The sequence below is a fragment of the Neofelis nebulosa genome, chromosome 4 (assembly GCF_028018385.1).
Source record: "Neofelis nebulosa isolate mNeoNeb1 chromosome 4, mNeoNeb1.pri, whole genome shotgun sequence".
In the NCBI taxonomy this organism is placed as follows: Eukaryota; Metazoa; Chordata; class Mammalia; order Carnivora; family Felidae; genus Neofelis; species Neofelis nebulosa.
In genome coordinates, this window is record NC_080785.1 from 78,476,483 (window position 1) to 78,491,708 (window position 15,226).

The 15,226-nt window shown below is 42.0% G+C and overlaps 1 protein-coding gene across 8 annotated transcripts in view; it reads left to right on the forward strand.

Annotated features, from left to right (window-relative positions):
• The window catches only part of LOC131509448 (phosphatidylcholine translocator ABCB4), a 75,337-nt gene that overhangs the window by 45,012 nt on the left and 15,099 nt on the right, over window positions 1-15,226 (forward strand). For all 8 annotated transcript variants that reach the window (XM_058725199.1, XM_058725198.1, XM_058725196.1 and 5 more), the window contains 5 exons: window positions 1,749-1,895; window positions 4,026-4,130; window positions 5,970-6,047; window positions 7,376-7,459; window positions 8,562-8,765. In XM_058725199.1, the coding sequence (XP_058581182.1) occupies window positions 1,749-1,895; window positions 4,026-4,130; window positions 5,970-6,047; window positions 7,376-7,459; window positions 8,562-8,765 (618 nt within the window). The remainder of the gene's footprint in view (window positions 1-1,748; window positions 1,896-4,025; window positions 4,131-5,969; window positions 6,048-7,375; window positions 7,460-8,561; window positions 8,766-15,226) is intronic.

Here is a 15,226-nt window from a genome sequence, read left to right on the forward strand (position 1 = left end):
TGGCTATGGAAGTCTCCAGTTTTTTCTCATTTATGTTAAGAGCTGTGCTGCTAAGTCTTTACAGTCTGGTATTTCAGAGGACCACTTGAAGGGAAATGCACTTCCCTTGAGGAACTGCACAGAGAAGAGAGGAAGGCAGAAAATGCCACAGTCAACAAATTGTCACAAGTAGCATCAGAGAGGGTTTGACAGTGTGCCCAAGGAGAGGGAGGAATTAAGTGTGATGAGAGGGACCTGGGGACACCTGTTTGTGTGTGTTTGTGTTGAAGAGCATTCTGAGTAAAAGCTCATTTATCAGGCTGGAGACCAGGTCTTAGAGATAATGCTAACTATTGGGGGGCGGGGGGGGGGGGGTGGTGTAAAATAAAACAGAAAATGGGTGGCTTGAAAAATGAAAGCTGAGTAGAATCTACCCCTATGTTCTCTGTTTCATAGAGACCCAAACATGGGGCTCCGCAGTGGCTCAGTCAGTTAAGCATCCGACTTTAGCTCAGGTCATGATCTCACGGTTCATGGGTTCAAGCCCCATGTAAGGCACTGTGCTGACAGCTCAGAGTCTGGAGCCTGCTTCAGATTCTGTCTCTCTCTCTCTCTCTCTCTCTCTGCCCTCCCCACTTGCACTCTGTATCTCTCTCTCTCTCTCTCTCAAAAATAAACATTAAAACAACAAAACATAGAGTCCCAAACATGACCTATTTAAATGACCATAAGGCTATGGGATTCCATGTGCACCTTTTCTATCTAGTTTAATTTTACAGGATAATATTCTGATTCCAAAAGTAGTTTATATGACCTAAATCCTTCATGTTTGAGCAGACCTTGAATTTGACATTTGCTGAGAATCTGATATGGGCCAAGCACTAGGATAGTTTCTAAGGATATAAAGACATAGTCTGCGGGTGAGTGGCTCAGTTGATTAAGTGGCAGACTTCAGCTCAGGTCATTATCTCATGGTTCATGGGTTCGAGTCCAGCCCCGAGCTCTTTGTGGACAGCTCACAGTGTGGAGCCTGCTTCAGATTCTGTCTCCCTCTCTCTCTGCCGCTTCCCCACTCACAGTTTCTCTGTCTCTCAAAAAATGAATAAAAACGTTAAAAAAATTAAAAAAATAAAGACATAGTCTTCACCTTAAAAAAAACACCCAACATATTAAAAAACAAGGCTTGGAAATAAATAAACGGGGGAAAAATGCAAAATAAGCTAAGCTTTGAAATAGGAGAAGCCAAGGAACAGTGATAAAAGAAAAGGGGCATAATTAATTTGGTTTTGTGAGTTAGGAACACGTCACGGAAAAAGGCAGCACTGGACAGGGTTCTGGGGGTGAGGAGACCAGGTCCAGGTTCATAATGGTATCCCACATTTATAAGGACATTTATCCATCTTTTCATGGGTATTATCTCATTTAACCCCAACATCATCCTTGTGTTGAGTTGGGACAAAATTCTAGAGCATTTTGTGCCCAGGTCCTGCCTCTCCTCCCTCTGCTGAGCTAGTCACATCATGAAGACTGCTTCTTGAGTGAACAGCTCTTACTTACCTTATGTAATCTGTGGACACTGTTAACATTTTATAACAGACCATCTTACTCTCTAGGAGACTGGTGTGGACTGGTTATTCTCAGCACCTAGTTTGGAAGTTCTTTGAGGACAATGCTGTGTCTTTGTCTACAAACTCTGGTGGTAACTGTTGTGTTATGACCAGTTTGTCCTGATACATAGATGTGTGTGTGTGTGTATGTGTGTGTGATAGGATGAAAATGTGCCACCAGTGTCTTTTCTGAAGATCTTGAAGCTGAATAAAACAGAATGGCCCTACTTCGTGGTGGGAATAGCATGTGCCGTTGCCAATGGGGCCCTTCAGCCGGCATTTGCAATCATGTTCTCAGAAATGCTAGCGGTAAGTTTGAAACCATCATGTAGTAGTTTGAATTACATGCATTCTCGGGGCACCTGGGTGCCTCAGTTAAGCATTCAACTCTGTATTTTGGCTGAAGTCATGATCTCATGGTCTGTGAGTTCGAGCCCCACACGTTGATGGTGCAGAGCCTATTTGGAATTCTCTCTCTCTACCCTTTCCCCGCTTGCATGCTTTCTCTCTCTCTCAAAATAAGTAAGCTTGAAAAAAAATAAAAATTAATAAAAATTAAAAATCCGTTTTTGTGCTTACCTCCCCACGGGGTCCATTTTGGAGTAAAGCTTCCTCCATTTTGGAGTAAGCTGAAGTTTTTAATTCCCCTTTGAGGAAAGACGCAAGGCAAAAGAAAAGGTAGCTTTTCAAACGATTCCAAGTTATGATACTAATGAAATTGTAAGTTATAAAATCACTAACAGAGGCTTTTAATTAGCTCTTCATTGAGGTGAAGACGGTGCTCCCTTTCCCAGTTGAGGAGAGCAGGTGCAGGCTCCAGGAAGGCTGGGAGGAGGTGGAGAAGGACAGGCTCAAGTCCCAGTCCCCAGGGACCAAGCGCTGGGCACAGACCGGCCTCGCCATTTCCCGGCTGTGCATACATGGGCTGGGTGCTGCCCTTGTCGGTCCCCAGTTCCTTCATGTGTAAAGTAATCCTGCCTCACAGGCTGGCTGAGGATGGAAAGAGATGCTACAGATAAGTATAAGGGGAGTGTTGAAGAGTGTCTGCCTCAGAGTGAGTATTCAAAAACTAATAGCAAGTACATCATCGTTTTAGCAATCCTTCCCTGGCCTGAAGAGTCTAAGAAAACTCATAGTATCTAATCCAACTTCCTTGGGGAACATTTAGAGAAAGTTATCAGAAACATCTAAGGCTCCATTACACCCACCATTTATATTGTATAATCTTAGTCAACCCCTAACATTATTGCAGAGACTTTCTTGTTAAGATAAATTCTTCATCATGTTATAAGTTTATTGTACTTGTGACATGGGACATTGGTCTCCAATTAAGAGCACAAGCCAAAACAGTAGTAAATTAGAAAGGACCCTTCAAATGTTTTAAAATTAGAAAATAAAGCAATCCCTAGCTCTCTTGCAACTCAAGAGCTGTGCAGACTGTATTTCTATTTTGGGGCCTCTCCTACATGCCAAATGCTGTCCTGGGCACCAGAGATAAAGCAGAAAATAAACCAAGCCCTGCCCTCAAACAATTTACTTTCTGTTGGGACAAACACAGAACACACAAACAAAACACAAACATGTAGCATGTCAGGGGACAGCAAGTCTTTTAAAGGCAGGGCCTGGCAGCAGGGGGCTGGAGGTGGAGGTGCTGTTTGATGTTGATTGGTCAGGAGCAGGCAGAGCCCCTGTGGGGCAGGGGTGTAGGGCTGGGGCCAGGCAGGCACCAGTTGGGACAGAGGGAACAGCCGTGCAGAGGAAGAGGAACAAACACCGAAATGTGCAACCACACACAATCCAGATGCAGTGTTTCTTCTCATGTTAATTACCACGTGACCCTCAAGTTCTGGGAGATGGGAAATAGCATCGTGGTCCCCAAGGGCCTGGGGAGTAGGTATGGTGGGGTTCCTGTTTCATGGGTGCAGAGTTTGCAATCTGAGATGATGAAAAAGTTCTGGAGATGGGTAGTGGTGAAGGTTGCACGACACGACACAGTGAATGTGTCTTATGCCTCTGAATCGTACACTTAAAAATGGTTACGATGGCGGGGCGCCTGGGTGGCGCAGTCGGTTAAGCGTCCGACTTCAGCCAGGTCACGATCTCGCGATCCGTGAGTTCGAGCCCCGCGTCGGGCTCTGGGCTGATGGCTCGGAGCCTGGAGCCTGTTTCCGATTCTGTGTCTCCCTCTCTCTCTGCCCCTCCCCCGTTCATGCTCTGTCTCTTTCTGTCCCAAAAATAAATAAAAAACGTTGAAAAAAAAAAAAAAGAAAAAAAAAATGGTTACGATGGCAAAGTTTTTGTTGTATGTATTTTACAATTTAAAATAAAACCCCACATGTTCAAAGCCCAGTTTTTAAACTGTAATGCTCAAGCCATTATTATGGGAAGAGTGAAGAGAATCATGTAATCCAAGTGGGCATTTTAAATGTTCTTTTGTAGGTTTTTGGACCAGGGGATGATGAAGTAAAGCAGTGGAAATGCAACATGTTCTCGTTGCTTTTTTTAGGTCTGGGAATTATTTCTTTTTTTACTTTCTTCCTTCAGGTAGGTACCTATGATTTCATCTTCTCGTAAGTCTACCTTCTATTAGAGAATATAAACTATCTATTAGGTTTTATTATCTATTAATATACATTAATTATCAATTAAAACCTAATGGAACTTTTGAATCTTAAATTGAAATGATTTGCAAACATAGTCTGTGCAGCTCTTTCAGAAGGCAGTGTCCTGAGCAGAAGGAATAGAGACTTTGCTATGTTCTGAATTATATTATGTCCCAGGTTTGCCCACAGCAGACATTCATTACAAAGGAAAAAAGAGACTTGAATTCATAAGAGAACATAAGTACCAGTTAAACTCATTATAAACTAGAAAAAAAATCAGTACACCAGTATATTCTCTTTTTTGCTATTACTTTTGGTACCGTTTCAAGCAACTTCTCTGATCTTTTCCTCCTTAACAGATGAACTCTGTGTAAGAACATCTATAATACTGCATTTATATATTGTAAACCTGGGCAAAATGAACTAAAAAGCCTGTTCTGTTTGTACTTTTCTACCTAGATTTACTAAATTTCTTTTGTCTCTGTAACTCAGCACCACGCAGGCCTTTCCAATACAATCCAGTAAGTCAGCAAAATGAGGTTTCCTAGTCTTGTCCACTCTGCTTGTCTTCTGTCTTGTTGAGCCAATGGTAAAAGTAAGCCAAGCTTTTTATTTGGAAATCATTGCCTTACTGGCAGCAACACAGTGATGCAATCCAGCCCCAGGCCCTGGTGTGTTAGGGAGTGGGGATAGTTTTAGAAATGTATTTTATATATTGTGGGAACAGTGGGATGACGAATAGAACTGCAGTGCCCACATTGGCCTTGAGCACTGTGCCGGCCGAGGAAGGAGGAGACCACAGTAGCCCGGGCTTGGACTCCTGGGGCAGACTCATCCCCAGGTACTGATCACCTACTCTCCTGGCTTAATAAAGACTCCTGATGTGTCCTCCCAGAGCATTCTCTACACACCTACAGCAAAGCTCTGTGTGCCTGGAGGTCTCACCCAGCCTAGCGGTGGACATCTGTGCTGCTCTTCCATTTGAACATGGCATAATTGAGAGATGAATTTTCTGGCAAGGCCGCTTGAGGAGGAAGAATAGCCTAATTGTTCCCCCAATCTGAGAACAGGTGGAGCTGTGACAGAGAACCAGCAAACTCGTGTGGAACTTGATAGTACAGACCTCCTCCTTCCCTCTACACTACACAAGACAGAATGTGTTCCTGCATGGAGTTTTGTTACTTGTGCTTCCGGCGGTTTAAAGTATCAGGAACATGCCAAAAGTTGTAATTCTATACGATACTGTGCTTACTGAGATGCCCTTGAAAGTTGGGGAAAGGAAATACATTTAGAATGTTTCAGAAGCCAGGGGTGTCTGCGTGGCTCAGTCGGTTAAGCATCTGACTATTGATTCCAGCTCAGGCCACGATCTCACAGTTTATGGGTTCCAGTCCCATGTCGGACTCCATACTGACAGTGCGGAACCTGCTTGGGATTCTCTCTCTCTTCCTCTCTGCCACTCCCCTGCTCACGTGCTTGCGTGCTTTCTCTCTTTCAAAAATAAATTATTTAAAAAAATTTTTTAAAAGAATGTTTCAGAAGCCATAACTGGACATTTGTAAGGTTTTTGGTGTCAGGATTCTTTTGTATGCTAATGATTGGGCAAGTACATGAATTTGAAATTTGGACTTGGAATTAGTGTTTGGTCATAGACTTTTGTTACCTGAATAGTGGACTAATGTATGTGTAATGTAAAAACTAATATGAGTATACCCACTTGGGTCAAATACTACCGATGATCAAAAGGGACAACAGCTTTTTTTTTTTTTTTTTTAACCAGGGCTTCACTTTGGGGAAAGCTGGTGAGATCCTCACCACAAGGCTTCGGTTAATGGCTTTTAAAGCAATGCTAAGACAGGTAGGTGTGTGCACTGGAGAATGCCTTCTGCTCAGATTTCTTAAATTCACAGCCTCTTTCTGTCGTTTGGGTGTGTGTAGTTCATGACCATGCCCACCTACCCCATCCATGCTTTCTTGCAGGGCCCTACCAGTTGTCCTGGTCTTTCAATATCCAAAGACTTTTCAGGAATTTCATGGGAGTGCGCTTAATTTAAGTAGCTTTTTGAGCTTATTTTGTAACTATCTCTATCCATATGGATACTGTCGTTTTTAAGGACCTGTATCTCTTCTCTGGATTCTATGCAGGCCCAAGCTAGGCATCTGAGACCCCAAGATATCTTGAAACAAAGGAGGAGGTGGTTAGTAGGATTCATGTGCCACAACTGACTGTGCTAACTATACATTTTCCCAAATGTTGGTAACTGAGTTTCGGTTTTGTCTTACTTGAGCTCTGTTTTCATATTAATTCACGTGTTGATTCACTCAGTCATTACCAACTATGGGCCCCTGTGCTGTTAGCCGGGACTGTAAAATGCATTATGTGCCCTCTTGAGAAGTCCACAGTCTTAGTGCAGGACATATGGGGAAATGTGCAAATATGAATTCTCTGTTTTTATGGAGGAGGCTTAAGAGAGAGGGCCAGAATATTATCCATGCTCACGGATTATATCTGTGCTCACAAAAAAGCCCATAGCAGGTATCCTATTTAGAGCAGGTCTGAGTTGAGAAATGTTTTTTGCAGTATCTTTTCAGTGTTGCTATGTGGGGAAGATGATTTGCTGTGAAACTCACATGCTATGGATGAGTGTAGGCTGCGGTTAAAATCTTATCTAACATACACTTTTTCAGTTCTTGGTTAAAGAAACCAAAAGAAACAAAACACGGTGAGGAAGCAGGGCTGATTTTCTCCTGCTTAGGAGTTACAGGAGCTGTGTTGAACACCACTCCATCCCGTCTATGCAGTGCATCACCTCAGCAGGGAGGAGGGGTCTGCAGTGCATGGGGTAAGGATGGGGTGGTGAAATATGCCCACCTGTGCCCACCCCCTCAGGTGCAGCTGACGGGGAACACAGCTGCAGCTAGAGAAGCCCTACCCCACTCCCGGCCCCCAGATCAGCTGTGCTCTCCTGGCCACAGCAGGGCAGCCTGGAGCAGGGGTCCTAATGGACCCCAAGGGTGCGTGTTCCTGTCAGGGACCGCAGCTCCGCACTGCATGTCCACTCTCCCCTGACTCCGGGGCCACATTAGGTATGGGTATTTCCAGCATTGAAGGTTTTGGAGGTTTCATCTACTTTTCTTGGCTCGTTTTAATTTGGAACTAATTTAAAGGTGTGCTTTGTGCCACAGGACATGAGCTGGTTTGATGATCATAAAAACAGTACCGGTGCCCTTTCTACAAGACTTGCAACTGATGCCTCCCAGGTCCAAGGAGTATGTAGACTGCATTCTACTCTTTTTCTTTAATGTGGTTTTGAATAAAAATATGGCACAGCTGCATCGGTGATGCAGCTGGAAATAACAGAAAACTCAAACCTAAACAATAAAGAGGAAAGTTGGACTTCAGGGTTGATTGATCCATTGACTCAAAACCGTCATGAAGGACACGTGAGCCCTCTGTGTGTATGTGTGTGTAGTTCTGTGTGTGCGTGTGCCCTCTGTGTTGTATGTTCTGTGTGTGTGTGCCCTCTGTATGTGTGTGGTTTTGTGTGTGGCTCTGTGTGTGTGACTCTGAGTGGCTTTCAGTCCTCCAAGATGGCTTTATCCTAACGCTCCTTTCCTCGTGGTGGTAAGATGGTTAACAGTGACAAACAGGAGGGTCCAGTGAGAGAGCGCCCACCTGTACCTCAACCACCAAACAACCACCTTCCCTTAAATCTAATTAAGGCTAATTTGGGTTATCTGCCCAACCCTTAGCGATAACTGTCTCTGGGGACGGCCGCATCTCCTTGGTGTAGGTCCCTACCCTTGGAGCTGAGGGCTTTTTCTTTGAAGCTTCCTGCTCCTACACAATGCAGAAGCAGTGGGAGAGCCACCTGCCACGTCCCGAACACCAGCCCTCCTTTTCTGAGCCTACACACAGTAATTCATCTCGATGTATGCTTTCTGGTGGGTAGTCTGTTAGGACACGTACACTTCATAACAGATGGTTTCTTGAGGTATATAAATTCCCCTCTTACACATTTGCAGCAAAGGGTTCTCCAAATGACCAGAGTACGCTGGGGTTTTCTCTCTAAATGTTGCTTTTGTGCAAGAGTGCCTATGCCTCACATCCTATCCCCAGGGCAGAGCAGCTGATGGCCTGGTTCTGTAAGGCTGAATCCAGGTGGGAAGGACAGGAATGAGAATTGAGGGACATGAGCAAAAAAAAGAACTGCAGAACCTCATGAGTTAGGCACAGGTGTTGTGGGTTTATTGCAATGAAAGGGGGCAAATGTAAGCCAGACCCACAACCCTCTCCTCATTCTGAACTCCTGCAAAGCCTGCGGGATTTGCAGCTTAAATCACAGCTCCCTCTTTTCTTTTGCTCTTCCAGGCCACAGGGACCAGACTGGCTTTAATCGCACAGAATGCAGCTAACCTTGGAACTGGTATCATCATATCGTTTATCTACGGTTGGCAATTGACCCTTTTGCTATTATCAGTTGTTCCAATTATTGCTTTATCAGGAATCGTTGAAATGAAAATGTTGGCCGGAAATGCCAAAAGAGATAAAAAAGAACTGGAAACTGCTGGAAAGGTGGGTCAAATAAGGCTTCAGTTAGTGTAAGTACTGTTTTTAGACATGTATTTTATTTGAGTTATTCCAACATGCATGTTTTGATAATTAAATGTGCTTGATACAAGTGATTAACTGTCAACACTGCATGAGATAGTTTATCTATAATAATGCCTATAATCTGACAATGGGATCATTAATATAAGGGTCTTAGCCTGTAGAAAAGCACTTTATGTGTGGTTCTTATAAAGAATTTCTGAATATCTGAAGTCTGTTTTGCCTTTTACTTCATAACCTGATACCATTGTTGAAATAAATATCACCCCTATTTTACACAGGAGGAGTCCTTAGGGCAGAGAGCATAAGCGAATTGTTTAAGTTAGTAATTTGCTGGTGCATAGGGGAGCAGTCTTTTCTCCTTGGCTGTGATTTCTCTAATTAAGGTGGGTAGCCACCAGATGGCAGTAATGCTTTGATTTGTGCTTCCAACTATCCTGGCAATTGGGCAAATATTTACTTCGGCCCTTGCTATGTACCAATTACTGTGTTTATGCACCAACTCATCACATTCTTAGAGTAATTCTATGAAGCAAGCACTAACGTTATCCCGATTTTATAAATGAGGAACTTGAGAAACTAGATAAAGGCGTTGGCTGGGATTCAAGTTCTGGTCTAATTTCAAAGCCCTTTAGTATGTGGTCCCTATGTATTGAAATGTATCTAAATCTACATCTAAACATTTTACTCACATGTATATGCTTTTAAATATTTAAATATAGATTATATCCAGGAATATTTTTATTTATGTCAGTATTATCCTCTGTTGAAACATGAGGAGGGGAAACAGATAATAAGTAGAAATTGTGATCTAGTTTCTACAGCACCACACTTTACACAGCCCTATCAACCATGTTACTGCGACTGGCTTTCACTCTGGTTATGCGAGGGGGGTAAATAGTATGGCCGTGTTACAGGGAAGAAAGTATTCAGAGGGTCAGTGACTTGTTCCAGATGTATGTCACCTAAGGTATGAGATTAAAATTCCATGCAAGCATGTTTGCACTAACCCACTAATGTCCAAGGAAACCATTTCTGTTTGTCTCTTAACCCACATCGGCTGTAGCTCAGTGTCAGGTTGACATCACCCCTGGGTCTCCTTCAGAATGCTTCATTCTTGTCTTCAGCCCACATCCTCTCCTGGAGCCAGTAAGGACATTTTATAGTTCTGAGACTTGAGAAGCCCTGGGTGTTCAAAGTGCTTGAAGATTCTCTTGGCTGCTGGCTGTGTATATTTTAAGGCATCACCTCCTGGACTTGTGTTTGGCACAACTAACTGCTGAAAAAAACTCTGTAGTTTTTATTTCCCTTTTCCCCGAACCCTGTTTCTTCCATGTTTCAGAAGGGAAAACTGTCAGTAGATAGAATGAAGGTCAAATTTTCTTAGACTAGTTACATGAAAGAAAACATCTCGAATCTAGTTAAGATAATAGTTTTCACTCTATTGAAAATGACTAGGAAAGGTATCAGGAGGAGGGCAGTTAGAAATGACCTTATGGCAAATGAAAGATAACCTCTTGGATTATTAGTCTCCGTCTTGGTAGTCACTGTGTATGATACAGGAGAAGATCCCCAACTTCTCTGGTCCTCACTTTATACTTTAATGAACTGAGAAATTTGATCCAATAATGTCCCTTCTTTGTTCCAGCTAATACTCTCATTCTAGGAACCAGAGAATAACCTGGAGTGGCCAGTCTGAAATTATTTTTAATAACCACTTAAACCTAATAAGTTTGTTTTTTTTTTAATATAGTGTGAGTGGGGCACCTGGGGGGCTCTGTCGGTTGAGCATCAGACTCTTGATTTCTATGCAGGTAATGATTTTGTGGTTGTGGGATTGAGCCCTGTGTCAGGCTCTGCACTAAACATAGAGCCTGCTTAAGACTCTCTCTCCCTCTCCCTCTCCATCTGCCACTAGCTCTCTCTCTCTCAAAAACAAAAACAAAAACAAAACAAAACAGCTGTGTGTGTGTGTGTGTGTGTGTGTGTATATTTATAATGTCAGAAACTAGAAATTTTAGATGTTGTTAACAATGAGTCATAATTCAATTTTGTTTACTTAGTTAACTCTTAACACAGAATGAGGGTTAGAAAAAAGGTCCTGGAACACCCCCGCTCCCCACCCCCATCACAGTTTTTTGGTTGTGGGTTGTTTTTGGGTTTTTTTTCCCCCACAAAAATAAAAGCTCTTACTAACCTGGGTATAGATTAATCATGGTTAAGTACATCAGGATTTGGGATCCATTTCCATTTTCATTTTTCGAAAAGGGCTTGGTAATGAGGATGTTGACTCTTTGGTAAAGAGGTGGGGAGAGGCTGCATTTAATCCTCCTTACAAGGGCCCTGCCTAATGACTGAAATTATAACCCCGCTGAACCAAGCCTAGCCCATGACCAGAAAATCAAGAGGTGAGTGTGAAGTCATTAACAACTAGCTTCTCCTTGTGTAAATTACAAAGCAGGGCAAGCAGTAAGCATAACGGGTTACGAATGCAGACGCGGAATTCTTGCCTACTTTTCAACTCTGGAGCCTCAGCAAGTTAGTAACTTCTCTGTGCCTGAGTTCCCACATCTACAAAAACAGGAAAATACTGATCTCACAGGGTTGGTGTGAAGCTAACTGGGAGCCTGTCAGTTAAGTGAAGGAATACCTGGCACATAGCAAAAGCTCACAAAGCAAGTATTCTCTAGTCTGGCTATCATTACCATTAGATTTTTCATTTTTTTTTTTTTTTTGTGACCTGTGATTTTATTTTTTTTATTTTTTTTTAATGTTTATTTATTTATTTTAATATATGAAATTTACTGTCAAATTGGTTTCCATACAACACCCAGTGCTCATCCCAAAAGGTGCCCTCCTCAATACCCATCACCCACCCTCCCCTCCCTCCCACCCCCCATCAACCCTCAGTTTGTTTTCAATTTTTAAGAGTCTCTTATGGTTTGGCTCTCTCCCACTCTAACCTCCTTTTTTTTTTTTTTTCCTTCCCCTCCCCCATGGGTTTCTGCTAAGTTTCTCAGGATCCACATAAGAGGGAAACCATATGGTATCTGTCTTTCTCTGTATGGCTTATTTCACTTAGCATCACACTCTCCAGTTCCATCCATGTTGCTACAAAGGGCCATATTTCATTCTTTCTCATTGACACGTAGTACTCCATTGTGTATATGAACCACAATTTCTTTATCCATTCATCAGTTGATGGACATTTAGGCTCTTTCCATAATTTGGCTATTGTTGAGAGTACTGCTATAAACATTGGGGTACAAGTGCCCCTATGCATCAGTACTTCTGTATCCCTTGGGTAAATTCCTAGCAGTGCTATTGCTGGGTCATAGGGTAGGTCTATTTTTAATTTTCTGAGGAACCTCCACACTGCTTTCCAGAGCGGCTGCACCAATTTGCATTCCCACCAACAGTGCAAGAGGGTTCCCTTTTCTCCACATCCTCTCCAGCATCTGTAGTCTCCTGATTTCTTCATTTTGGCCACTCTGACTGGCATGAGGTGATATCTGAGTGTGGTTTTCATTTGTATTTCCCTGATAAGGAGCGACGTTGAACATCTCTTCATGTGCCTGTTGGCCATCCGGATGTCTTCTTTAGAGAAGTGTCTATTCATGTTTTCTGCCCATTTCTTCACTGGGTTATTTGTTTTTTGGGTGTGGAGTTTGGAGAGTTCTTTATAGATTTTGGATACTAGCCCTTTGTCTGGTATGTCATTTGCAAATATCTTTTCCCATTCTGTTGGTTGCCTTTTAGTTTTGTTGGTTGTTTCCTTTGCTGTGCAGAAGCTTTTTATCTTCATAAGGTCCAAGTAATTCACTTTTGCTTTTAATTCCCTTGCCTTTGGGGATGTGTTGAGTAAGAGATTGCTACGGCTGAGGTCAGAGAGGTCTTTTCCTGCTTTCTCCTCTAAGGTTTTGATGGTTTCCTGTCTCACATTCAGGTCCTTTATCCATTTTGAGTTTATTTTTGTGAATGGCGTGAGAAAGTGGTCTAGTTTCAGCCTTCTGCATGTTGCTGTCCAGTTCTCCCAGCACCATTTGTTAAAGAGACTGTCTTTTTTTCCATTGGATGTTCTTTCCTGCTTTGTCAAAGATGAGTTGGCCATACGTTTGTGGGCCTAGTTCTGGGGTTTCTATTCTATTCCATTGGTCTATGTGTCTGTTTTTATGCCAATACCATGCTGTCTTGATGATTACAGCTTTGTACTAGAGGCTAAAGTCTGGGATTGTGATGCCTCCCGCTTTGGTCTTCTTCTTCAAAATTACTTTGGCTATTTGGGGCCTTTTGTGGTTCCATATGAATTTTAGGATTGCTTATTCTAGCTTCGAGAAGAATGCTGGTGCAATTTTGATTGGGATTGCATTGAATGTGTAGATAGCTTTGGGTAGTATTGACATTTTGACAATATTTATTCTTCCAATCCATGAGCACGGAATGTCCTTCCATTTCTTTATATCTTCTTCAATTTCCTTCATAAGCTTTCTATAGTTTTCAGCATACAGATCTTTTACATCTTTGGTTAGATTTATTCCTAGGTATTTTATGCTTCTTGGTGCAATTGTGAATGGGATCGGTTTCTTTATTTGTCTTTCTGTTGCTTCATTGTTAGTGTATAAGAATGCAACTGATTTCTGTACATTGATTTTGTATCCTGCAACTTTGCTGAATTCATGTATCAGTTCTAACAGACTTTTTGTGGAGTGTATCGGATTTTCCATGTATAATATCATGTCATCTGCAAAAAGCGAAAGCTTGACTTCATCTTTGCCAATTTTGATGCCTTTGATTTCCTTTTGTTGTCTGATTGCTGAAGCTAGAACTTCCAGCACTGTGTTAAACAACAGCGGTGAGAGTGGGCATCCCTGTCGTGTTCCTGATCTCAGGGAAAAAGCTCTCAGTTTTTCCCCGTTGAGGATGATGTTAGCTGTGGGCTTTTCATAAATGGCTTTTATGATCTTTAAGTATGTTCCTTCTATCCCGACTTTCTCAAGGGTTTTTATTAAGAAAGGGTGCTGGATTTTGTCAAAGGCCTTTTCTGCATCGATTGACAGGATCATATGGTTCTTTTCCTTTTTTTTGTTAATGTGATGTATCACGTTGATCGATTTGCGAATGTTGAACCGGCCCTGCATCCCAGGAATGAATCCCACTTGATCATGGTGAATAATTCTTTTTATATGCCGTTGAATTCGATTTGCTAGTATCTTATTGAGAATTTTTGCATCCATATTCATCAGGGATATTGGCCTGTAGTTCTCTTTTTTTGCTGGGTCTCTGTCTGGTTTAGGAATCAAAGTAATACTGGCTTCATAGAATGAGTCTGGAAGTTTTCCTTCCCTTTCTATTTCTTGGAATAGCTTGAGAAGGATAGGTATTATCTCTGCTTTAAATGTCTGGTAGAACTCCCCTGGGAAGCCATCTGGTCCTGGACTCTTATTTGTTAGGAGGTTTTTGATAACCGATTCAATTTCTTCGCTGGTTATGGGTCTGTTCAAGCTTTCTATTTCCTCCTGATTGAGTTTTGGAAGAGTGTGGGTGTTTAGGAATTTGTCCATTTCTTCCAGGTTGTCCAATTTGTTGGCATATAATTTTTCATAGTATTCCCTGATAATTGTTTGTATCTCTGAGGGATTGGTTGTAATAATTCCATTTTCATTCATGATTTTATCTCTTTGGGTCATCTCCCTTTTCTTTTTGAGAAGCCTGGCTAGAGGTTTGTCAATTTTGTTTATTTTTTCAAAAAACCAACTCTTGGTTTCGTTGATCTGCTCTACAGTTTTTTTAGATTCTATATTGTTTATGTCTGCTCTGATCTTTATTATTTCTCTTCTTCTGCTGGGTTTAGGCTGCCTTTGCTGTTCTGCTTCTATTTCCTTTAGGTGTGCTGTTAGATTTTGTATTTGGGATTTTTCTTGTTTCTTGAGATAGGCCTGGATTGCAATGTATTTTCCTCTCAGGACTGCCTTCGCTGTGTCCCAAAGCGTTTGGATTGTTGTATTTTCATTTTTGTTTGTTTCCATATATTTTTAAATTTCTTCTCTAATTGCCTGGTTGACCCACTCATTCGTTAGTAGGGTGTTCTTTAACCTCCATGCTTTTGGAGGTTTTCCAGACTTTTTCCTGTGGTTGATTTCAAGCTTCATAGCATTGTGGTCTGAAAGTATGCATGGTATAATTTCAATTCTTGTAAACTTATGAAGGGCTGTTTTGTGACCCAGTATATGATCTATCTTGGAGAATGTTCCATGTGCACTCGAGAAGAAAGTATATTCTGTTGCTTTGGGATGCAGAGTTCTAAATATATCTGTCAAGTCCATCTGATCCAATGTATCATTCAGGGCCCTTGTTTCTTTATTGACCGTGTGTCTAGATGATCTATCCATTTCCGTAAGTGGGGTGTTAAAGTCCCCTGCAATGGC